At 35.1% G+C, this 26,798-nt stretch overlaps 1 protein-coding gene across 13 annotated transcripts in view; it reads right to left on the reverse strand.

The window, feature by feature from the left end:
• The window catches only part of Clock (clock circadian regulator), a 111,509-nt gene that overhangs the window by 56,187 nt on the left and 28,524 nt on the right, over positions 1-26,798 (reverse strand). For 10 of the 13 annotated variants that reach the window (XM_040292405.2, XM_021722811.3, XM_040292408.2 and 7 more), the window contains 2 exons: positions 15,344-15,430; positions 243-332 (listed from right to left, as the gene is read on the reverse strand). In XM_040292405.2, the coding sequence (XP_040148339.2) occupies positions 243-289 (47 nt within the window). In that variant the 5' untranslated portion in view covers positions 290-332; positions 15,344-15,430. The remainder of the gene's footprint in view (positions 1-242; positions 333-15,343; positions 15,431-26,798) is intronic. The other 3 variants (XM_078021307.1, XM_078021306.1, XM_078021308.1) reach the window with 1 other exon arrangement.

Consider the following 26,798-nt stretch of genomic DNA (forward strand, 5'->3'; position numbering starts at 1 on the left):
CAGCTTTTGACCAAATTATTCAAAATTACAATTCAAGACCTATTTAAATCACAAGCCATATGCTGCTTGCTGACTTTGTTATGTACCTTACTTTATAACATGTTTGTTCAATACAAAAATTAAATATAATGGTAATTATGTTTAAGCACAAAACTTCTATTGATTTGATATAGACCATTATTTAATAATGAATTTAAAGTAGCCTTATATAATTCAAAATAAAGAAGTTTCTAAAAACATACCTGTCAACAATTGAGCTCATTTTACTACAGCTTACGGTAAACAACATAACATATTACGTTTTCGTCTTGTGGTAGACATTTGTACTTCTCCTTGGACGAAAAGAAAAATAATTATCATTAGTTTTCTAAAACACTTCCTTCTATAAAGTTACCTTGAAAAATATCACATGTTATCATGTATACTACATGTTATATATTATAAGTTACCATTTATGTTAATTCACTGATAGAGCTAGGCACTGGGCTAGGTAGGTATGCTAGGTAGGTAGGTATGCTATGGTTGGAGGAGGAAGATCAATGGAGGTTTATATTTTGTCCCTGGTGAATGGAGCCCTCTCTCTGCTCCCTAGTTGCCATGTCCTGAGCTGCTTTTCTCCACCATGCCCTTTAGTCATGATGTTCTGCCTCAGCTCAGACCCAGAACTTCGGAGTTTGCCTACCATGGACTGACTTTGAAAATGTGAGCCAAAATACACTCTTCCTCCTCTAAGCTGTTCTCTTCTGGTCTTTTGATCACAGCAACAAAAACTTAATAAACAATCGGCAATAAAAAATCTGATGAAACCCTATTTTGCCCTAACCAGTAGGGCACACTTTGGAAATAAAGGGATGAAAGACACAGTCTCTATAAGCAAAAATTTGCAATGAACACAGAAGAAGATACTAAATAATTACATTAAGATACATAATGAGGCAAATATTGGCAAATGGCATCCCTGGTAAAGGAGTAATTAGGTTTGCCCATGGAAATAAGAGGGCAAAGTCTGAAGAAACAGTCTTAAGGACAACAAATCACGTCAAGAGTCAAGATTCTTGTTACTGAAAGTATGTTCCAGATGCCAGCTGCATAAACATCTTCTGAAATTCTGTTAATCGGCAAATCTTGGGTTCAATCACAGTCCTATGAATCACAATCTACCTTTTCACAAGATCTCCTTGTAATGCATATAACCATTTAAGTTTGAGAAATAAAAGACTAAAAGACAGGAAGGGGTAACAGCTGAAAAGACTCTAAGCCAAAGGAATGGAAATTTACAAAAGCACAGGGCTTTATGAAATGAGAGAACTTATTTGGTAACTCAAGAGATTCAGTATTTTCTTCATAGGAAAACTAGGCATATTACAATGTAAAGTTTTAATTACTAGAGCATAAAGTGAAAAGAGGAGTGGTGGAGGGGTGAAGGCAAATCAGTAGAGAAGAGCCTTAAATAAAGAAAGGGCCTCACACTTTTTATACACAGAAGTAATTAAAACTCACTGCTTTTAAACTGAATCACAAGCCTAAAATTTGACTCTCTAAATTCTATGTAGATTTCCTGAAAATATAAGGCAGATTTATCTTATGTCTATAGTCATGAATTAAATACTTAATAACTATCTTGAGTCTATGAAATATACTAACAGTTTTGAGGCATAAGAAATTCTACTTTAAACATAATCATCTTTCTTTAAAAGTTTGAATATGTAACTCCAACTAAACCAAAGAAATTTAAAGTACTATTAAGAAAGGAGAATCTAACATATTCTGCTGTTAACAGACAAGAGTAGTAGGAATATGAAGTTAAGGGGATAATTCTACAGACCAAGCCTATGCATTGGCCCTCGACATGCTTTCTTTTTTTAAAAAATTATTTTTGTTTTAATTAGTTATACATGACAGTAGAATGCATTTATATGATATATCATTCATAGATGGGATATAATTTCTCATTTTTCTGAGTGTACATGTTGCAGAATCATATTGGTCATGCAGTCACATATATACATACAGTAATAATGTCTGTTTCATTCATCTTTCCAATCCCCACATCCCCTCCCCTCCCCTTCCATCACTTCCCTCTACCTAATCTAAGGTGATGTTATTCCCTAGTGCCACCTGCCTTATTGTGAATTAGCATGTGCATATAGAGAAAACATTTGGCCTTTGGTTTTATGGGGTTAGCTTATATCACTTAGCATGATATTCTCCAACTCCAACCATTTACTGGCAAATTCCATAATTTTACTCTTCTTTAAAGCTGAGTAATATTCCATTAAGTACATATACCACATTTTCTTTATCCATTCATCTATTGAGGGTTACCTAGGTTGGTTCCATAGTCTAGCTATTGTGAATTGAGCTGCTATAAACATTGAAGTGGTTGCATCACTATTCCTATTAAAATCCCAATGACATTCTTCATAGAATTAGAAAAAGCAATCATGAGATTTATTTGGAAAAATAAGAGACCCAGAATAGCTAAAGCAATCCTTAGCAAGAAAAGTGAAGCAGGAGACATCACAATACCAGACCTTAAACTATACTACAGAACTGTAGTAATAAAAATGCATGGTATTGGCACCAAAACAGATGTGTAGACCAATGGTACCGAATACAAGACACAAGAGACAAACCCACATAAAAATGGTTATCTCATACTAGACAAAGGTGCCAAAAACATTCACTGAAGAAAAGATAGTCTATTCAATAAATGGCAAAACTGGAAATCCATATGTAGCAAAATGAAATTAAACCTCTAGCTATAGCCCTATACGAAAAATCAACTCAAAGTCGATCAAAGACTTAGGCACTAGAACAGAAACCCTGAGTCTAATAGAAGAAAAAATAGGCCCAAATCTTCCACCATGTCAGCCTAGGATCTGATTTCCTTATCAAGACTACTAAAGTGCAAGGTGTAAAATCAAGAATTAATAAATGGGATGGATTCAAATTAAAAAGCTTTTTCTCAGCAAAGGAAACAATAAAGTGAGGAGAGAGCCTACAGATTGGGAGAAAATCTTTACCACATGCACCTCCGATAAAGCATTAATCTGTGGGATATATAAAGAACTCAAAAAACTCAACACCAAAAAAGCAAATAAGCCAATCAATAAATGGGCTAAGGAACTGAACAGACACTTCACAGAAGAAGAAATACAACTAATCAACAATTATATAAAAAAGTGTTTGACATGCTTTCTTTTAAAAGCAATTACCTAAGACCAGTTTGGTACTGCACTGGCTTAAGTCAATAGGATGTTACATTCGTTGCAAAACAACTTGTTATCCTCACAACTATTCACAAGAAATGGAATACCCTCACCCTGCCAATGAGGAGGACAAAACTTGTTCTGAAAGGTAACTTTTGAGACCTTTATACAGACCAAAGTTTTGAAGAATCAGGAAGATAATTAGAAGCAAAAGTCAATGAACATAAAATCTCTAAAAAATGTTCCAAATAGAGTTGGTCACCATGAGCCAAAGTGACCGAGAGTTGTCTTCAGATCTTCAGTATATCATTTTAATATCTCTGTAATAGTAACATCTACCGCACCCCCCATAGATTTTGCCTGGGTACCTGTCGGTAAAATAACGCACAGCAGAGACTTAAAAATCTGATGCTATTCTACTGTCATTCAGGAATTGGGAGGTAGTAGCTACATGGGACTTTCTAGAAACTTCCATAAAACCCCAGTTTTAAAAACTAAGGAACAAAGGGGCGAGTTGTTCCTGTCTGGAGACAACCCATTCTTTCCCTTGAGGACATCTTTCCTTTCTCCTAAACTTTGCTATACTACATTTGGTGTTTTGTTTGACATTTTCTCCAGTGGTAACACAAGAACTGAGTGACAGAATACGACCCTTGGACCATAGCTGATAACACTGTGTCTGTTTTCCAATGGACTTTCATAAGCAGAAGAGAGAATAATGCTTGATAAATGAAACTGCACTGTCTTTATAGTTTTGGCTGCAGAAAAGGCACTGTGAAGGCCAAGAATTCTTAAAAGAAAATGACTGAAGGAATCAAAAGTAAGAGTTAAAAAGACTAACACCTGATAAAATACTCTGATTTTTAAGTGTCCAGGCTAACATGTGCAAATGGAACATAATTGCAGAAATTTATGGCCAGAAGAGAATTTAAAGATCATTTAAGAACACTCCCCTGATCCAACAGAAGAAATACTTATCATGGTAATGATAGAGATTGGCTCTATCATTAGACAAAAAGAACAGGGCAAAGGTAACAGTCAGTTTGGGTGAATTAAAAAAGAACAGTACTACTGAAAAGGTCAGATTTGAGCCTTACTTAACAAGACACCTTATAAACCATCAGGATGCCTGTTTAGTTATCAAAGGGTAGAAGATCAAGAAGGTGGAGTAAGAGGGTGGCTATGATTTCAGTTGCTCCATGGTTTGAGATTCAAGCAGCAGGATTACTGCTTCTCAGTGAGTGCTGGGATGCTATTGGGACACTACAAATTAAGAGGGTAGAGACTCTGCTGCAGAGCTAATCCCAGCCAAGAGAAATGCTGTATCTTGCTCCACACACAAACTACCATGCTCAAACTTTGTGATATTTTGATACAAACAATTGAAGTGACAAAAACTCCAAACTAATTACCAGGCCCTAAGTATGAATGGCTTGGGAATGGTCCTTGGGCCCCACACATAGACACCCACTCCTACGGCAAAAAGAGAATTAAAACAAACACTGGGATGGGTGCAGTAGCACATGCCTTAATCCCAGCAGTTTGGGAAATTGAGGAAGGAGGATCACAAAGCCAGCCTCAACAACTTAGGGAGACCCTCTGCAACTTGGCGAGACTTTGTCTCAAGATACAAAATCAAAAGGGTTGGGTCGTGGCTCAGTGGTAAAGTGCCCCTGGGTTCAATCCTTGGTTTAAAAAAAAAAGAAAAGAAAAGAAAAGAAAAAAATGACTGTGGATACCACATCTAAGAGGGATCTCCAATCTATTTCTCCCAAACCATTTAAGAATGTCTACAGTTGTTAAGTGAAGAAGAGCAACCACACAAGATGTACCTCATATACCCTGCTACATACAGCACAACTACCAAATCTCCACGAGGACCTGACTCTTTTGAGACCTATAAAGAAAGTGGAATCCTCAAGCTCTAACACAAAGTACACTATATCAAAATATGCTACTCATCGCCAAAGAACTAACAGGGAAACTATATTTCAAAACCCACTTGGAAATATATTGAAAAACACAACAACCTGATATCCAAAAACACCTTGGGCAAGAGAAAGCTAGGTAGGCCCTAAAAAGAACTACACGTAAGCCAGGGAGAGAAATGTACAAAACTCAACAAAGAAATACAAGAAATAAGAAAAAATATGGTAACATGATGTTTACTACAGTTCATAATTCATTAGCAAGAGACTCAAAGATATTGAAGTGGGTGCAATACCACATAAGGAATTCAAAACAATGACTCTAAATAGATTAATAAATTCCAAGAGAATACAGAAAAAAACAACTAAATGAATTTAGGAAGTCAGGACAGGATAAGAATGAGAAATTCAAAAAGGAGATAGAGATATTGAAAAGGAAACAAATGAAAGACACAATAAATCAAATAACATGTTTGATTGAAAGTCTCTCTAAAAGTGAAGCAGGCAACACAATACCAGACTTTAAATTATGCTACAGAGTTACCGTAACAAAAACATCATGGTATTGGCACCAAAACAGGCACAAAGACCAATGGAATAGAACAGAAGACACAGAGACAAACTCACATAAATACAGGTATATCATACTAGACAAAGACATCAACTAAAATAAATTGAAGAAAAGATAGCATATTCAACAAGTGGTTTTGGGAAAATTGGAAATCCATATGTAGTAGAATGAAATTTAACCCCTTTCTCTCACCCTACAGAAAACTCAACTCAAATTGGATCAAAGAGCTAGATGAATATCTAGATCAGAAACCCTGCTTCTACTAGAAGAAAATGTCAGCTTAGGGACTGACTTCCTCAACAAGACAACTAAAATAAAAAATCAATAAATGGGATGGTATCAAACCAAAAATCTTCTTCACCACAAAGAAAAGAATCAAAATAATCAAGAGAATGAAGAGATCACCTACAGAATGGGAGAAAATCTTTGCAACCTGCACCTCAGATAAGCTGTCAATTTCCAGTATATACAAAGAACTCAGAAAACTTAGCACCAAAAAATCCAAATAGCCCAATGAATAAAAGGGGAAAAAAAATAAACAGACACTTTTCAATAGAACAAATACAAATAGACAGCAAAATAAGAAAAAATATTCAACATCTCTAACAATTAGTGTGGTTTTTCTCTAAGAATTCATTTCACTCCAGCCAGAATAGCAATTGTCAAGAATACAAGTAATAATAAATATTGGCAAGAATGTGGGGAAAAGGGTACATTCATATATTCCTGATGGGATTACAAATTGGTGCAACTACTCTGGAAAGCAGTATGGAGATTCCTCAAAAAATTAAGAATAGAACCACCATTTGACTCAGTTATATATCACTTCATGATATATATCCAAAGAATCTAAATTGGCAATACTACAGTGATGCAGCCACATCAATGTTTATAACAGGTCAATTCACAAGAGCTAAGCTATGAAGCCAACCTAGATAGCCTTCAACAGATAAATGGATAAAGAAAATGTGGTATATAAAAACAATGGAGTATTACTCAGCTATAAAGAATGACTTTATGATATTTGCTGGTAAATGGATGGACCTCAAGATTATCAGGTTAAGTGAAATAAGCCAATCCCCAAAAAACCAAAGGTCAAATGTTTTCTCTGACATGTGGAAGCTAACCCACAATAAGGGAGAGGAGAGAGGAAAAAATCATCAGTTTTGTGGATTAGATAAAGGTGAATGAAAGTAAGGGAAGGGGGAAAGGAATAGGAAAGACAGGAATGAATCTGACATAACTTTCCTATGTACATATATGAATACACCACAGTGAATCTCAACATCATATACATCCACAAGACTGAGATCCTAATTAGAATAAGATCTATTTCATGCTTGTATAATTATATGGATTCTAGATAAAATGGATTCTATTGTCATTTATAACTACAAAAATAACCGATAAAATAAAATAAAGGCACAAAACACTCAAAAAAAGATAAAAGAAAAATAAAGTCTGTCTAAGGTGCTAAAAACATGCATTGGAGAAAATATACCTTCTTCAACAAATGGTGCTGGGAAAACTGAAAATCCATACGCAACAAAATAAAAGTAAACCTCTATCTCTCACCATGCACAAAAATTAACTCAAAATGGATCAAGAACCTAGGAATTAAACCAGAGACCCTGAGCCTAACAGAAGAAAAAGTAGGCCCTAATCTTCATCATGTGGGACTAGGCCCCAACTTCCTTTATAAGACTCCTGTAGTGCAAAAAATTAAAACCAAGAATCAATAAATGAGATGGATTCAAACTAAAAAGTTTCTTCTCAGCAAAAGAAACAATCTGTAAGGTGAATAGAGATCCTACATCTTGAGAGTCAATTTTTACCCCTCACACATCAGATAGAGCACTAATCTTTAGGGTATAGAAAGAACTCAAAAAGCCAAACATCAAAAAAACAAATAACCCAATCAATAAATGGGCCAATGACCTGAACAGACACTTCTCAGAAGAGGATATACAATCAATCAACAAATACATGAAAAAATGTTCATTATCTCTAGCAATTAGAGTAATGCAAATCAAAATTACTCTAAGAAATCATCTCACTTTAGTCAGAATGGTAACTATTATGCATACAGACAACAGTAAGTGTTGGCGAGGATGTGGGGGAAAAGGTAAACTTATACACTGCTGGTGGGACTGCAAATTGGTGCAGCCAATATGGAAAGAAAAAAACTGGTAATGGAACCATCATTTGACCCAGCAATCCCACTCCTTGGTCTATACTCAAAGGACTTAAAAACAGCATACTATAGGAACACAGCCACATCAATGTTTACAGCAGCACAATTCACAATAGCTAAACAGTGGAACCAACCTAGATACCCTTCAGCAGATGAATGGATTAAAAAAAATGTGGCATATATACACAATGGAATATAACTCAGCAATAAAAGAGAATAAAATCATGGCATTTGCAGGATGCAAATGGATGGCACTGGAGAAGATAATGCTAAGTGAAGTTAGCCAATCCCCCCCAAAACAAATGCCTAATGTTTTCTCTGAAATAAGGAGGCTGACTCATAGTGGGGTAGGGAGGCAGAGCATGGGAGGAAAAGATGAACTCTAGATGGGACAGAGGAGGTGGGAGGGAAAGGGAGGGAGTAGGGGGTTAGCAAGGATGGTGGAATGTGATAGACATCATTATCCAAAATACATGTATGAAGACATGAATTGGTGTGAACATACTTTATATACAACCAGAGATATGAAAAATTTTGCTCTATATGTGTAATATGAATTGTAATGCATTGTGCCATCATGTATTTTAAAAAAACAATTAAAAAATTTAAGAAAGTCTAGTAGATCATATTGAAGACAAAATCTCAGAGTTGGAAGACAAAGGGGCCAGCACTGAACATTCAGTCAGTATGAAAGAAAATAAGTAACCATCATCAGAATATAAAAGAACTTTAGAGATTAAATTAAAGAGGATTGTGAGATATAAGTTATATCATGAATTATCTCTTTAGGAAAATAACAGAAAATTTTCTGTACCTTAAGAATGGCAGCTATCAGGAATACAAACAATAATAAATGCTAGAGAGGATGTGAAAAAAAAAAAGGAACACTTTTACACTGTTGGCAGGATTTTAAATTAGTACAACCACTATGGAAAGCACTATAGAGGTTCCCCCAAAAGACTAGTAATGGAACCACCAAATGACCCAGCTATACCACTCTTTGATATATATCCAAAAGAACTAAAGGTAACATAAATAGCAATACATGTATACCCATGTTTGTAGCAGTAAAATTCACATTAGATACTATGGAACCAGCTTAAGTGTCCATCAAAGGTAAAAGGATATAAAGTAACAAATGTGGTATATATACACAGTGGAGTTTTCTTTAGCTATAAAGAAGAATGAAATTAAGTTATTTGTAGGAAAATGGAGGGAACCTGAAAACATTATGTTAAACAAAATAAATCAGAATCAGAAGCCAATGATCGTATATTTTCTCTCATATGTAGAAGCTAGCGAAGATAAAGAAAAAGAAAGTTTTGGGAGTGGGGAATCTCATGCAAATCAAAGAAAGATGAGTAAAGGAAACAGGGGGAGGTAGGAGAGGAGGGCAAGAGGAAACCCTGAAGAATAACATTGGCAAATTATTTTATTATATCATAAGCATTCATGAATATGCAGCAATAAATCTCACCATTACATATAACTGTCATGCACCAATAAAAAATATAAAAATTACATGACAAAAAATAGAAAACAAACTGGGCACAGTAGCATATGCTGTAATCCCAGTGGCTGGAGAGGCTAAGGCAGGAGGATCACAAGTTCAAAGCCAGCCTCAGCATCTTAGCCAGGCCCTAAACAACTTAGCGAGACCCTGTCTCAAAATAAAATAAAATAAAATAAAATAAAATAAAATAAAATAAAATAAAATAAAATAAAATAAAAGCATTGGGGATGTGGCTCAGTGGTTAAGCATCCTTTGATTCAATTCCCAGTACCAAAAACTTTAAAAATCAAGAATTGAGTCTTGTAATATATAAGAAGGGCCTTGCTGACTATAAAAACAGTGAATCCAACACAGTTTTTAAGATATATAACTGATTCTTCATTAGGCTGTTTTGCTACTTTTGTTAGCAATATTCTTCCAAAAAATATTTGCTATCCATCTTAAACAACTTTCTCTCCCAGTCTAGCTCAGGATTCCCTCCTATTTCTCCAGCCTGCTGATCAACATGCTTTTATGTAAGGGAAAGGTAAACAAGGAGAAACAAGGCCTGATTTGAGTACCCTAAAGCAAATGTCTTTAAGGGTATCATATTAACAAAATGATAACAAAGGAACAGCCAAAACACTGTCTGGGGAGTACCCTGTGAAACACAATTTCAATTTGAAAAGACTAGCTAGTCACACTTAACAATGCTATGGATTCTAAGAAAGATTCAGTTTTATATGCTATGCCATATCCCTACAGAAACTGAAGAATAACTTTATTCTACTAAAAACAAAATAAATTTTATCATCAAATTAAAAAAATTGACATTAAAAGGCCAGAATATATGTAAAAATATTTCTCTGAAAGGATCAGTTGTAATTACTAGAATTCAAAGTTCACCAATTATAGTTATAGCTAAGAATTAAATGCTCCTTTACATAAGCCACTGAAACCCATAGTCATTCAGTGATTTGACTTACCAAGTAAGCATGCATGACATTGCTATTTTATGGCAACCAGAAGCAATGGTGGCATGCATCTTTCATAAACACTATTTTTAAAATTAGCTTAAAAAACATTCATCAAATGGAGATATTAGCAACTAAGAAACTAAACAACTCGCAAATAAAGAAGCAGATTTTTTAATTCAGCATACAACATTACACATAATACAGAAAATCTGTCAGTTCCTCTTTGGAACAGAAACCTGACACATAAAACACCACATCCTGTATTAAAAATAAATGTGCAGCTTATTAGTAATGACATGATACTACTTGTTTTCCTGAATCCTATCTGTTGCTATCTCTGAAAACTTTCCAGTCTTAGCACTAATTTCTCCATTTATAATCATTATAATCAACATATTAACATATATATCTTATCTTAAAACCACACTAAACAAACAAAATAACACACCAACCCCCTTCAGCTACTGTCCCACTTTTTTTTGTTCCCTTTCCCAGGAAAACTGCTCATTCACATGTACACCTCCCCAACTTTCCAATATCATAATTTTGGTTAAGTGGGTGTTTTGGAATTAACATTATGTTGACTCCTGTAAATGCAATTCACAGCCCAGCCATGTAGTCCTATACTGTATTTATGTTCCCCTTCTACAGTCAGTGTTGTTGTTTTATTGTTTAACTATCTTTGTGCATACTTATTACCAATTTAGCCCCAAATTTCACCCTAAATCTACTCTTTATATCCTCGAACACATTATATTCTAATGATCTTACCTTCTCACAACTCTTTATCTTGGAACCTTTTACTCCATTCACACTGGGACTAGGTGTTATCTACTATACCTGGAGATCAGTTGTCATTTTGGCATCACTATTCAGCATCGTCCTGGTAATTCACTAGGTCTCTAGTTAAGGTACATGCCCTGTTTCTTGTAACTTAGGCCTTCACCTTTTTAGTTTACTTTTTATTCTCGTTGAGTAACTCCTTTAATAATGACCTGAAAACGGGGACATGGCAGGTACATTTTCTGAGACCTCACAAGTCTGAAACTGTCAATAATGTGTATGTAACCTAGAGTTCAGTTAGAACTATAATCCCAGTGATTCAGGAAGTTGAGGCAGGAGGATCCCAAGTTCAAGACCAGCCTCAGCAAAATTAGGCCCTAAGCAACTTAGTGAGACCCTATGTCAAAATTAAACAAACAAAAAAAGGATGAGGATGTAGCTCAGTGGTAAAGCACCCCGGGTTCAATCCCCAATACCCCCTAACCCCCCAAAAAAGAGTTTAGCTGTACACTACATGCTGGGTAAGAATAATTTTTCCTTCAGCATTTTGAAAATTCCAGTATGGTGCCAAGAAACCTAAAGTCATTCTGAGTACTAATTCTTTATATGTGACCTATTAGTTCTTCCACCCTGGAATCCACCCTGTGTTTAAAATTTATAGTGACGTGTCCCATTTGAATTTATTTTTATATTTCAATAGGTACTTTCTAATGAAAAATTCATGACCTCTTGTTCTGGAGTTTTCTTGAATCATTCTCTATTCTTTTTCTCCTCAATTTCCTCTATCCTGTGTTTCTGGAAATCCTATTATTTGAATGTTAGAGATCCTAGTTACATTGTATCACATCCTCTCTCCCACTTTTATCTCTTTTTCCTCTTTGCTTTAACATACCAGTTTCATTCCTCAACCTTTCCACTGAGTTTTTTTTTAAATTTCTAATTTCACTTCTCTTTGTTTCTATTTCATATTTCCTAGATGCAGAATCTACTTTAACCTTTCTGAAACTATTAAATGGTAGGCTTATGTTTCTCTTAATTTCACTTTCCTATCTGGTCTCCATTTCCCCCAACTTGGTATTCTCTCTTTTGTTTTGACCTTTGTCTCTCACTTAAGAGGTTTTTCTCAGATATCTAGTGATCTTTGGCCACAGGTTCGAATTTGGGGGAGGGAGCACTAGAAAGACCACTGGAAGCTTTGTCTTAAGGATTCTTGACTGTGAACTTTACTTTGGAGATAGAAGTTGGACTATATCTCTGGGGGAACTCTCAATGTAATTATCTTCAGACCTTTTCTCTCAGGCCAGTTACAATGTACAGAAAAGCATATTCTCCACTCTTGCTTGAAGTGTATAAATACCCGTTAGCCTGGGTTCTTAAATCCCCTGTTTTCAAAATCTTATTCCCATTCTCAGCTATGTTTGTTGTTTATTTTATCCTTGATAGAGCATAAATATCCATAATTCTGCTAAATCACAGAAGGGGCAGTTGTCTGTTTCAGAGATAAGAGCGAGCTATGGAATACAATGTCCTCTTAAAAAGATTTGCAACCCTCAATCCTTTTTTCAGAACATTGCTTTCAATTTACAAAAATATTTTGAGGTTTTATTCTGCCAAGAAGTTTGTTTCTCGGCTTTCCCATAGCTGCTTACAACTCTTAATTCTGCAGGAAAATAACTACACTTTCTTTTGCTTTTCAGGTTTTGACATTTTGTTGCCATTGTTTTCTTTCCTATTCTCCCTATCCTGTGAGGCTACATTATTTGGGAAATCCTTTTACATTATTTACTTTTAATGAAGTTTCAAAAATAGGTGAAGTTTAATCATATTGTTTGCCATCTCAAAATGGAGGTTTCCCATTCTTGCTCTTCATGGACTTTCATTCCTACCCCTCTGATGAGATTACTCACTCTTCATCAGAAACATTCATAGTGGCAAATCTAATTGCTGTTTTACTGTACTCACCATTTGACCTCTTGGTAGCTGTGATTTATTAAATATTTTCTCTTCTTGGTTTCTGGGACAGAACATTTTCCTGTTTTCCCATTCATTTTAATGTTTGCTCCTTCTCCTACAATTAATATTGGCACAAGCCAGGGTCGAATACTTTTCAATCTGTCTACACTTCCTAAATAATTTAATCTAGTCATTTGACTTTGAGTACTTCTATATGCAAATGATTTCCAAATCTATGATCTCAGACCAGATTTTCAACTGCAGTCATATATACAACACTGTATTTTGACACATCTACAGAAATGTCAAAGGCATCCAAAACACTATTTAGCCAAATCAGAACATTTGATACGACTGTAAATTTGCTTCTCTCCCAATTTTCTTTTTCATCTTGACCTCCATTTACTCTCCTCATCACATAACTATACTGCAGCCACATGTGCACTGTTGCTTAAGCATCCTACATTCAGTCACTTTTGTTCCCACTGCCAGTAAAGCTCTTTTCTCAGATCTGCACATGTTACCTTGTTATTCCAATCTCTACTAAAATGACTCCACTCAATACATCCTTCTTGGACTACCTAAAGGGAGCAATCATCAGTTTCTACCACATTATACACGTTAATTATCTGCACAGTACTAATCACAAAACATTTGTCATCCTCTAGAAAGCAATCTTCATAAAAGCAGGGGTGGCTTCTGGGTGTTACCTATTGTATACTCATTATCTAAAATAATATCTGAATATAAGTAACGATAGATGTTGGCAAGGATGTGGGGTCAAAGAGTTCACTCATAGATTGCTGGCCGGACTGCAAACTGGTGCAACCACTCTGGAAAGCAGTATGGAGATTCCTCAGAAAACTTAAAATGGAACCACCATTTGACTCAGCTATTCCACTCCTCAGTATATACCCAATGGACTTAAAATCAGCATACTAGGTGTCTCAGCCACATCAATGTTTATAGCAGCTCAATTCACAATAGCTATGCTATAGAGCCAACCTAGGTGTCCTTTAACGCATGAATGAATTTAAAAAATGTGGTATACATATACAATGAAATATTACTCAGTCATAAAGAAGAATGAAATTGTGGCATTTGCCAGTAAATGGATGATCTGGAGACTATCATATTAAGTGAAATAAGCCAATTCCAAAACACCAAAGGTCAAATGTTCTTTCTGATGTGCAGATGCTAACACACAATAAGCGGAGGAAGGAAAATAGAAGTTCATTGGATTAGACAAAGGGGAATAAAGGGAAGGGAGGGGGAATAAGAATAGGAAAGACAGTAGAATGAATCAGACATAATTTTCCTATGTTCATAAATGAATACATGACCAGTGTAACTCTACATCATGTACAACCATAAGAATGGGAGACTAATTAGAGTAAATTATATGCCATGTTATGGTATGGATGTGAGGTGTCCCCCAAAAGCTCATGTGTGAGACAATGCAAGAAGGTTTAGAGGAGAAATGATTGGGCTGTGAGAGCCTTAACCCGATCAGTGAATTAATATCTGCATAAGATTAACTGGTAACCGAAGGTAGGTAGGGTGTAGCTGGAGGAGTTAGGGCACTGGGGGCATGGCTTTGGGATATATATTTGTATTAGGCAAGGGGAGATCTATCTTTGCTTCCTGAGCTGCTTCCCTCTGCCACACTCTTCTGCCATGATATTCAGCCTCACCTCAAGCCCCAAGGAATGCAGCCACCCTCCGACAGACTAAGACCTTTGAAACAATGAGCCCTCAAATTTTTCTTTCTTTACAACTGTTCTAGTCAGTTCTTTAATTACAGCAGTGAAAAAGATGACTAAAACACTCCACATACGTATGTCAAAATATACTCTTTTGGGCTGGGGTTGTAGCTCAGCAGCAGAGCATTAAGTTAGCATGTGTGAGGCACTGGATTCAATTCTCAGCACCATATATAAATAAAATAAAGATCCACTGACAACTAAAAAATAAAAATTTAAAAAATATACTCTACTGTTATATATATCTAAAAAGAACAAATAAAAATTAAGTAATATCTGGACAGAACTACACCTAACATCCATACCATAAACTACAAATGTTTTTTGATAAATTAACATAAAAAGACAAATTTTTAAACAAACCCTTTCTAAAAGTAGTGTATGAAAATATTCATGGATTATTTTATTTATTTATTTTTTTACTGGAAAAATGTCATTCAGTGATGCATTATAAGATGCACCTCCTTTACCTTTTGTACTTTGGGGATCTTTTGAACTGATTCTTCAGAAAACTATAAGTTCAAGGATTCTTCTATATGACCATCAGCCTCAAAATTCTGTTTAAACAAGAAAAAAAAAGGTCAGATTTATTCAAATTATATAGATTGTTTTCATGAAAATGGTTTTAAATAGTTTTAAACACAACAAAATTAAAACTGTTTAAAAAAATGCAAAAAATTTTTCAAGTTCTACAAATTATTTCTAAACGGAAAAAAACCCTTAAAATCATGAATAAATAAATCATTTCAAATTCCAGAATAGAAGTTAAAATACAAAATGTATTAATAAATAGACAATATAAATGGACACAATTTGTGACATCCGTAAGTTAAACATAAAGTTTTTGTATGCAATATAAGTTATTAGCTTAAGATAGATCATTATGCTTTTAAAAGCCCCATGATAACCATAAAATATTGATAGTATACAAAAAAATGAGAATGAAAGTATAACAATACCAAAAAAAAAATCAATAAAATGCAAAGGAAGACAGCACAAAGGAAAAAGGGACAAAAGAGTCCTCCCTATCAGTAATAAGCTCTTCCCTATCAGTAACCACTTTTAATTTAAGGACATACATATACAGAAAGAGAAAGGATGGAACGAGATATTCCAGTCAAATAGAAACCAAAAGAAAGCATAAGTGGCTGACTCAAGTAATACAAAACAGACTTCAACTGAAAACTTTCACAACACACTTAGCAGGACAATAAAACAGGCAAACTCCAGTACCAGCTACTTGGGAGGCTCAGGCAAGAGGATAGCAAGTTCAAGATCAGCCTGGGCAACTTAATGAGACCCTATCTCCCCTGCCCCGCCCCCCCCCCAAAAGCTAGTCATGTGGCTCTCTGTTAGTTTGGCTCAGTGGTAAAGTGTCCCTGGTTTCAATCCCTAGTGCCACAAATAAGCAATTTTTAATAATAAAGAAGAACTAATGTCAATGTTACTCAAATTATTCCATGAACTAGAAAGAGAGGGCACTTTCAACTTCATTCTATGAAGCCAGCATCATCCTAATAACCCAAACAAATGAGGTCATGTCAAGGAAAGCAAACTAATGAATAATATCCCTGGTGAACATAGATGCAAAAAATCCTTATTAAAATGTTAGCAAATTGTCAAAAATACATTAAGAAGTCATACCTCATGATCTTGTAGGATTTATTCTGGAGATACAAGGATGGTTCAACATATGCCAATCAATAAATATAATTCATCATATAAACTCATGGGGGGAAAAAATCACAGATCATCTTGACAAGATACAGAAAAGGCCTTTTAGAAAAATCAGTACCCAAGCCTGATAAAAACACTGAAGAAACTAGGCAAAGAAGGAACTTATCTCAACATCAAAAAGACTTACATATGACAAAGCCAATATCATACTAAATGGGGAAAAACTGAAATAATTTCCTTCAAATAAGAACATCCATTCTCACCACTCCTATTCAATACAGTTCCTAAAATTTTAGAGCAATTGAGCAAGGGATACAATAGGAAAGAAAGTCAAATTATCCCTGTTTGCAGATGGTATAATCCTATACTTATAATCCTATATAATTCCCAAAAGCTCCACCAGAAGACTTCTAGAATTGATAAACAAATTTAGCAAAAATAGCAGGATACAATATCTACATCCAGAGCCAGGCGCAGTGGCACATGCCTGTAATCCCAGCGGCTTCAGAAGCTAAAACAGGAGGATCTTGAGTTCAAAGCCAGCCTCAACAATGGCAAGGCGCTAAGCAACTAACTCAGTGAGACCCTGTTTCTAAATAAAATACAAAATAGGGCTGAGCATGTGGCTCAGTGCTTCAACCTGAGTTCAATCCAAAAAAAAAAAAAAAGACCCACATCCAAAAAATTGATAGGTTTTCTTCATACTAATAATGAATCCACACTGAAAAAGAAATCAAGAAAACAACTCCAATCATAACAGGTACAAAAAGAAATATTTTAACACTGTCTCTAACCAAGGAGGTGAAAGACCTCTATAATGAAAATTATAAAGCACTTAAGAAAGAAGAAAACACTAGAAGATAAAAGGTCCACCCATGTTCTTGCATATGCAGAATTAATGTTATTGAAATAGTCATATTACCAAAGCATCTACTGATTCAATCCAATCCCCACCTACCAAAATACCCATGATATTCTTCAGAGAAAAAGAAAAACTGGTCCTAGTGATAGCCTTTTTAACAAATGGTGCTAGAGAACTGGGCATCCACAAGTAGAAGATGAAACTAGATTAGTATCTTTTACCCTGCACCAAAATCAACCCAAAGTATATCAAAGACCTAGAGATTAAGAGCAAAAAATTGGTAACTGCTAGAAGAAAACATAGGGTCAACATTCCAACCTACAGGCATAGGCAATGACTTCCTCAATAGGACTCCTAAAACACAGGAACTATATGTAGAATTAATGTAATGCATCAAACTTAAAAGCTTTTACAGAGGAAAGGGAACGAAGTACAAAGAGAGCCTACAGAAAGGGAGAAAATCTTAACTAGCTACCCTTCTCACAGAGGATTAATATCCAGAATATATAAGAACTCAAAAACAAAAAAATAAAAAACCCAATCAATAAATGAGCAAATGAACTGAATGACATATCTCAAAAAGTACAATGACTGTTTGCTTTCCCACAACTTAGATCAACATGCCCTGGAGTAGGGAGGCTTCCTGATTCCTGTTGCAACGTATGAATTATTTTCCTTTCTCCTCTCTCTAATGGCCAACAAATATATGAAAAAATTTGTTCAACATCTTTAGCAATTAGGGAAAGCAAATCAAAATTACAGTGAGATTTTATCTCACTCCAGGTAGAATGGCAAACATGAAGAATACAAATAAATACTAAATACTGAGAGGATGTGGGGATAAGAATACACCTATGTACTGTTGGTGGGACTGTAAATGGGGACAACCACTATGGAAATCAGTAAGGAGGTTTCTCAAAAGACTGGGAATGGGACCACCATATGACCCAGCTATACCACTCTTCGGTATTTATCCAAAAGAACTTAAAGCAGCATACAATAGTGATATATGTATACCCATGCTTACAGCAGCACAATTCACAATACCCAAGTGATGGAATACACCTAGGTGTTTGTCAACAGATGAATGAATAAAGACAATGTGGCATATATACAGACTGTGGAGTTTTATTCAGCATAAAGAAGAATGCAATTAGGTCATCTACAGGAAAATAGATGGAACTGGAGATCATCATGTTAAGTGAAATTAAGCCAGACTCAGAAAACCAAGGGTTGTATGTCTCCTCTCATATGTGGAAGCAAGAAAGAATAAAAGGAAGAAAAAAAAGTAGGGGAAATCTCATGAAAACAGAAGGGAGATGGAACAGAGGAAGTTGACAAGGGGAAGGGAGGGTGGGAGTGAAACGGGAGGTGCTTAAGAATGAAACTGACCAAATATACTGTTATAATGTGTGCACTTACACATCTATAGCAATGAATTCCACTATTATATATAATCACAAAGCACCAATAATAAATCTGCCTTTCATAGACCTCTCCCCCTTAGACATTTGCAATAATTTGCCTAAAACAAATTCTGTTGTGCTCTATATTCTTTTTATATCAATTACCAGAAGTCTAAGACTTCCAGGTCATTCCTCCATACACTCTGTATATCCCCCACTCCACTGATGCCTGTTCCCTTCCTTCCTCATTTCCAAAATCATTTCTCTATGTCCTCTGAAACTTACAGTATATCATCATCAAAATGTCCTGTTTCCTCAATAATGTTCCTCATTTTTACAACACCAAATGAAACCTCAGTCTCCTCTAAGGATTCTGCTCTATCTACAGAGCTTTGAAATAATGACTGTTTGCTTTTCCACAACTCAGATTCAACATGCCTTGGAGTAGGGAAGCTTTCTTATTCCTATTGTCGTGTATGAATTATTTTCCTTTCTCCTCTCTCTAAAATCCCAGCTTTGAATCTACTATCCCCTTCTTCTTGTAGCTATTCACAAATTCCCAGGACAAGTCCTCTCATTCCCTAAAGAGTTTTACCCTTCTCAATTTTCAACGAATATAAAATAATTCAGTTTCCTGAACTCTTGTGCAACAATTTTGTGCTCTTCCTATCTCCCACTCACTCCACTATTATTCTGGAAGTCACTATTACCAATAATGATCCACCCTGCCCGCCTATATTCTCTATGTCAAGTACCTTATCCCTTTCTCTTATAAGCTAGGATAACGTGATCCCTGATGCAAGCAGACAAAAACATACCTTTTTTAAAAAAAGGCAACATAGCTCTAATTTGTTTATGTTACGATGGAGGCAGCGGAGGAGAGCAGGAGAAAGAGAAAGAGGGAGAGGAGGAGAAAGAGGAGGAGGAGGAGGAGGAAAGGAAGGAGAAGAAGGAGAAAGAAGAAAGAAGAAAATTATCCCAGCTCACAAATTTTTGCCTGTCCTTCAGTTTCACATCCTAGTAAAGACCCAAAGGAGCAAGGTAAGTTACTGGAGATTGTCAGGAAAATCAAACACAGTGGCAGTCTAGTTGGTCAAGTTGTTCAACAACCTCTATCAGAAATGCTTCATTCTTGTTCATATTTGTCTAAGCTCTGTTCTTTCTTTTTTGCTAGAGTTCTTTCCACATTTATCATGTAGACAAGACATTTTAGGAGCTATTTATGACTACGACTCAAATATAGCTCAAGTAGTGCTAACAATAAAAACTTAGGGATCCCAATTTACAGTATTTACAACATGTGCACACAACACAAAATGAGGAACTTGTTGAACTGAAACCAAGGTTTCTGAAGATTGTTTTGCCACATCACAGAATACCAAAATTCCTTTCTAGCTTTAATCTATGTCTTCAGTTTCATCCCCATTCTATCCTCACGGTACACCCATACTTCCTATTCTCCAGCTACACTAGACTTCTTACCATTCCTGTGAAATAGAAAACAAAGATCCTTGGGTAACTAAAGATCTGCCCATCAATGCCCAAGATACTATCAGCACAAATGTCTTTTTCATATAATAAACTAGAATTATCTTCACAGAAAATCAAACTGTCATGTAAACCAGGATTCAATTAATTGCTATAAAAACTTTATGGTGTATGCTATTTGTAAAAACCTAAACAGAGCTACCATCTATTGATCTCCTATGCCTGCTGTGACAGATGACCACAAACTTAAAAAAAAAATTTTTGTTTTGTTTTAGTCCATTATCTCACAGTTCAATGAATTGGAGTCACTTGGCTAAAATTAGGGTATGAGCAGGACTGCATTCTTTTCTGGAAGCTCTAACAGAGAAATAGTTTACTTGCCTTTTTAAGCTTCAAGAGACTGCCCACACATCTCTTCTGTCTCACTCTTGCCTTATGACTTAAAAGACCCTTGTGACTACACTGAACCAACAAACATAATTCAGGACAATCTCAGTTCAAGGTTAGTTGATTAGCAATCTTTAATTGTTTCTTGCCATGTAACTTATCACGTCACAGATTCTGGGAATCAGAATAGAGATATCTTTGAAAGGTCTTATTATGTCTACTATGTACCATGAATCAAGAAGTCTTTCTTTGGAAGAGAGCAGAATTAATCAGACATAACTTTCCTATGCTCATATATGAATACACAACCAATTTAACTCCACATCATGTACAACCATAAGAATGGGATCAAAATTGTAATGAGTTGCACTCCATGTATGTATAAAATGTCAAAATACACCCTACTGTCATGTATATCCCAAAACAACAAATTTAAAAAAATAAGAAAAGCAAAATCAAATATTTTGAAGCAAAGAAACATTAAAGAATAATTTGATCTATTAATAGTTAAAATATTCCTTAACTTCTGAACTATTCCTTTCATGTTTCTTCAAGGAAATTATTTAAAAAAAAAAGTAGATGATGATTTGGGCTGCTGAGTTCAACTGCAACTAAAAATCTAACTTTATTGTTATTATATGGTAGCAAGAGACTATGAATGTGCCAAATGGGAAAATTTGTTAATATCTAAATGAAAATAAGAACATATTTTTCCTTTTGGAAAACCATTTAACTGCTATATGATATTTTAAAATTGACATGATTTCTAAACCTCAAATAGACTTCCAAACAAGATGAAATAAATCCCAGAATTTGTGAAACAGTTTATTGTTTTAAAAAGCCAAATGTGTACAAATTTCCAAAATGTCTCCAGAAAAAGAAACAAGTAAACTGTATCAACCTGAAAGCAGCATAGAATTTTATTAGTGTCATAAATCTTCGAGGAACTTGTTAGGAAATTTGAGCAAGTATTATTATACAACTACTGGGCTTAGAGCTTTCTCATCAGATAATTAATAACATGTAACTAATATGTACAATTTAATATCAACATGTTGACATACATACTCTATCATGAGATCACTAGAGCCACTTAAAATGCTACTAAAAATATATCTGTTATCATGGTCAAGAGTATTCCTCAAACTTTTTGTAGTGTAATCACCTCATAAAAAAGTCAGTTGTTTTGACTCATTAAAATATACATAAACTGCCAAGGCATTTGTGTGCAGTGAAGTAGGCCAAGCAAGTTTACAACCATCTGAAAATGAGTTAAAATAAGCATCCTGAACCACACATTCAGAAAACAACAACCATAAATCATTTATTCTTCACTAAAATAATCATTATTTCTAAGCCTGTGTTAAAGATAAATTTGTTCTCTTTAAACTATAAGATGTTACAATCTGATTTACACGTTATCCATTTCTACTTATCTCTGTCCCTATATACTTTCAAGGCTTTCAAAGAAAAACACACATGGGTATATTTAGTCCCATAGATGATTATTATTTTAATCCACTAGTTGATCATCTGGTCCCTACCCATGAAATGATGAGGTCTGAGATAGGGTTAGGCCAAGATGCTTTCTGAATCTGTGGAGTGGCAAGGTAGATGGGCTCCAATTACACAGACAGATCTCTGCAGCACATAAGGAATATGAGGCTATGAGGCTGTGTAGATGGAGGATGCTAATTCACCAGCCAGAGGCTTGGGACCCCGTTTCACAGAGTGCAGTACGGACTTAATAAGTACTACAGAAGAAACATGCTCTTTCTTTATACAGAAGATGTAAGACTTGATGATATTTCTTTTTTTTTGATGATGATATTTCTTCTGATCTATCTTCAAGTTCACTTTCTTCCTCTGTCATCTCCATTCTGTGATAAGCCAATGCAGTAAATTATATTTCAAATACTATATTTTTCCGTTCTGAAATTTCTATTTAATTCCTTCATATAATATTTTCTTTTTCTGGACTGAGGATTTTACTCAGGGGTGCTCTAGCATTAGGTTACAACCCCAGCCCTTTCTATTTTGAGACAGTGTCTCGCTGAGTTACCCAGTATGGCCTTAAATTTGCAATACTTCTGCTTCAGCTTCCTGGGTAGCTGGGATTATAGGCATTTACCACAACACCCAGCTTCATTTCTATTTTTCACAGGGAAAATCTAGAGTCTTAGAAGCAAATCCTACAAATTTATGGTCTGTCTTTCTATTCATTTTAAGTACTTACTCTTACCTCATGAGCAGGAGCTACTACAGAATTATCTTTTTCTGATAATTCATCTTTTGTATCACGTCAAAGGTGACATCTGTTTATTGTCTTTTTTTTCCCCCCCAGTAAGAAATGGTCAGATTTTCCTGCTTGTATGTCAAGCAATTTTGGATTATATTCTAGACATTCTGAATATTAGGCTACAAGATTCTAGATTCTAATAACATCCTCTGGAGAATTTTTAAGTTTAGACCGCAAGTTTTGTTTTGCCTTCTGTAGGTGGTGGAACCAAAGTCAACTAAGCTTTCAAAGCCTGTAACTTACTATTTGGATTCATCCTCTGCCTGCATCACTCAAGGACAAGTCTGCAGTATGTGCAAGGGCTTATATCATAGTTTGTACTCTAAGTCTTGGTTATGTTTCTCTGGTTCTGTTCTGTGCATGTACAGCTTGGATGTACAGCTCTGTGGGCTCAGACACACAATTTAGGGCTCACTTCTTGAAATTTCCAAATCATGCCCTGGCTTTCAGGGGCATCTTCTTGATTCCTTTGGCCAGAGATGGTTTCTCTTTGAGAGTTTTAAGAGCTGGTGTCACCATGGCAATGAAACTTGACAAGTGGAGATGGTCTGAGGGCAAGTGGGGAGAGAAAAGAAGAAGGCTACTTTTCCTTGTCCTCTGGCTAGAAACGAGGGATTTCTCTTGGAGTTCTTGTTAATAGCTCCATCCCATGTGTAGTGCTACAATCCAACAAACTGTTCTGTTAAAGCTAGGTCATATAAAGAAAAAAAATTATAAGCTCACTACTACATAAGCTAATCTTCTAATTTTCTCTTCCCTTCCGAAACTGACTGCTATCGTTTACTTTTCAGAGTCTTTAGATACTTGGTTTTTGTATTCTATTCAGAGCTTTTAGTTTTAATCAAAGAGATTCTTAATATATTTTATTCTATCCATTATATTTTACCCATTTCTCAACAAATTTTCATCTAACAGCTTTATGAGTCTGACTGCTTATCATCTAGATTCATTACTATATTAAGATTTGCACTATGGTAAGTTTCTTTTATTCGCCAGATTTTTTTGTGGGAAGGGGAGGGTAGTATTAGGGATTGGGAATTGAATGCAGGAATGATTTACCACTGAGCTACATCCCCAGCCTTTTTAAAAAAAAATAATAAAGTTGTATAGTGCATTATAGTCATACATAATACTTGGGTTCATTTTGACATAACCATGCATACATGGAATTTAATTTGTCCATTTCAGTCCCCAGTATCTCCTCTTTCCCTTCCCCTATTCCCCTTCCTCTACTCTACTGGCCTTACATTAATTAATTAATTTATTCATTTATTCATTCATTCATAGCTTTACTGAAGTAAAACTGACATAAAATAAAATGCACATACTTGAAGTATGTAATTTGATCAGTTTTGACATGTTACATTCATTCATTCATTTAACTAGTGTTTCATGCATATACAAAAAGAATTCACTACTGTATATTTACATAGTGTAATTTTGTCAAATTCATTCTACATTTCCTCCTCTTTCCCTTCCCTTCACCCTCCCCCTCTATCCTTAAAAAATCTGACCATTTTTCCTTTACTTCATTGTAGCTCTCACATGAGAGAAAACACTTGACCCTTGATTTTCTGAGTCTGGCTTATTTCACTTGGCATGATGTTCTCCAGTTCCATTCATTTACCAGCAAATGCCATAACTTCATTCTTCTTTATGTCTAAGTAAAACTCAACTGTGTACACATAGCACATTTTCTTAATCCATTCATCTACTGAGAGGCACCTAGGCTGGTTTCATAACTTGGCTATTGTTCATTATCTCAGTCCTTTTTATTTTTTATTTTGGGGTAGGGTCTTGCTAAGTTGTCTGAGCTGGCCTTGAATTTGCAATCCTCCTGCCTCCTCTCAAGTTGCTGAGATTACAGACATGTACTACTATGCCTTGAAACTCCAGCTATTAAAAAATTAAGCTGTAATTCTTCTACAAATAAAACTTTCTCTCCTATTTGGTAATCCTGGGATATAATCTGCACAGAAAAAGAGCAACAAATGGTCGAAGGGTTTTTGCTTTAATTTACCAATTGTTTTCAAAATAATTATTTGGTGCCTATGAGGTATTTTTTAAAGATTTATTGTGAATTCTTGGGTTCTTAAATATTTGTGTGTTGTTGTTATTATTATTTTGCTATATCATTCTTGCTAGCCTTGAAGCCATGGACTCAAGCAATCCTTCCACCTCAGACTCCCAAGTATCTGGGACTACAGGTATGTATCCTCATGTCCAGCCCATTACACTTTTAAAAAACTATTATGGGGAATCCCAAAATATACAGAGTAAAAAGAATAATATGATTAATCCCATATATCCAACACTCAGTTTCAACAGTTATAAACTCATGGCTAACCTTATTTCCTCTATTCTGCCCCTTCCCCTTTCTTGCCACTCCTTTATAAACTCATGGCTAACCTCGTTTCCTCTATTCTGCCCCTTCCCCTTTCTTGTCACTCCTTTGGATTATCAGAAGCAAATCAAGAAAAACCATATCATTTTATCTGTAAATGGTCTAGTGTGTATTTATAAATTACAAATATTTTAAAAATATAACCATAGTATCATTATCAGACCTTAAAAAGTTAACAAAAGATGTTTAAGACATCTATACATAAACAATAAAAGCATTCTGAGTAAAATTATTAAAAGTCCTAAATACATGGCAGTATACACTCTGGCTAGTGTATTGGAAATTTCAATACTGAAAAATGTTCAATATATCCAAATTGATCCACAGATTCTATACTAAGCTAGTCAAAATTCTAGCAAGCTATTGGGTTGTTTGTCTTTTTGTTTTTGAGCCAGGGGGTTGCAGGGGAAGGGTAACAGGTGGAGAGATACTGAGGCAGAGTGCAAATTTTTCATTGAAATTCAAGGTCCTAGTAGAACTAAGACAATTTTTTAAAAAAATATTTTTTAGTTGTACATGGACACAGTATTTTTTAAAATTTATTTATTTACTTTCCTCACATGTGGGAGGCAAGCCCTTTACCACTGAGCCACACCCCAGCCACCGAACTAAGATGATTTTGAAGAACAAAACTAGATCATTTAAACTACCAGATACTGAGATGTATTGAAAATTACAATAATAAAAAGAGCATGGCACTGTTACAAAAGCAGACAAAGAGACCAGTAGAACAGAAGTCTAAAAATAAATTCATGAATAAAAAGCCACCTGAATTATAACAAACATGCTATTTCCTAGTGAGGAAAAGGCTAGTCTTCAATAAAGATCACTGGAAGTAGCCAATAATACACAATATATAGAAAACAAGAGTGCCTATATTATAACAAAACTTTGTTCACAAATACTAAAATCACAATCTCACCTGACTTTCATGTAATACAAATTAGTATTCTTTGAGATTTTTTTCACCCATTTAAAAATGAAAACATTACTCTTAACTCATGCATCATTCAAAAATAAGTAGCAGGTTGTATTTGATAGTGTATGGATCCCTGATGGAGACTCATTTATAAACTTGGAGCTATAGCAGGTAACTGGCCCTTCTTTACCTCAGTTGCCTGATACTTAATTTCTAAGTAAATAATTCTTATTTAGCTTTTCAGTCATTTGCAAATCATCTTTTATCACAGAAGAAAAGCTATGATTTTAATTTTTGAGCAATAACTAAGAAATTTCAGAAATTACTAAAATGAAGGTACTTTCCATCCGGATCTTAATTATTTTGCAAATGAATAACTTTTTCATTCCTCATAAGAATTGAAATTCTAGGGCTGCAGTTGTAGCTCACTTGGTAGAATGCTTGCTTGCCTAGCATGTGTGAGGCAGTGGGTTTGAACTTCAG

The sequence above is a fragment of the Ictidomys tridecemlineatus genome, chromosome 9 (genome assembly GCF_052094955.1).
Source record: "Ictidomys tridecemlineatus isolate mIctTri1 chromosome 9, mIctTri1.hap1, whole genome shotgun sequence".
NCBI classification, from domain to species: Eukaryota; Metazoa; Chordata; class Mammalia; order Rodentia; family Sciuridae; genus Ictidomys; species Ictidomys tridecemlineatus.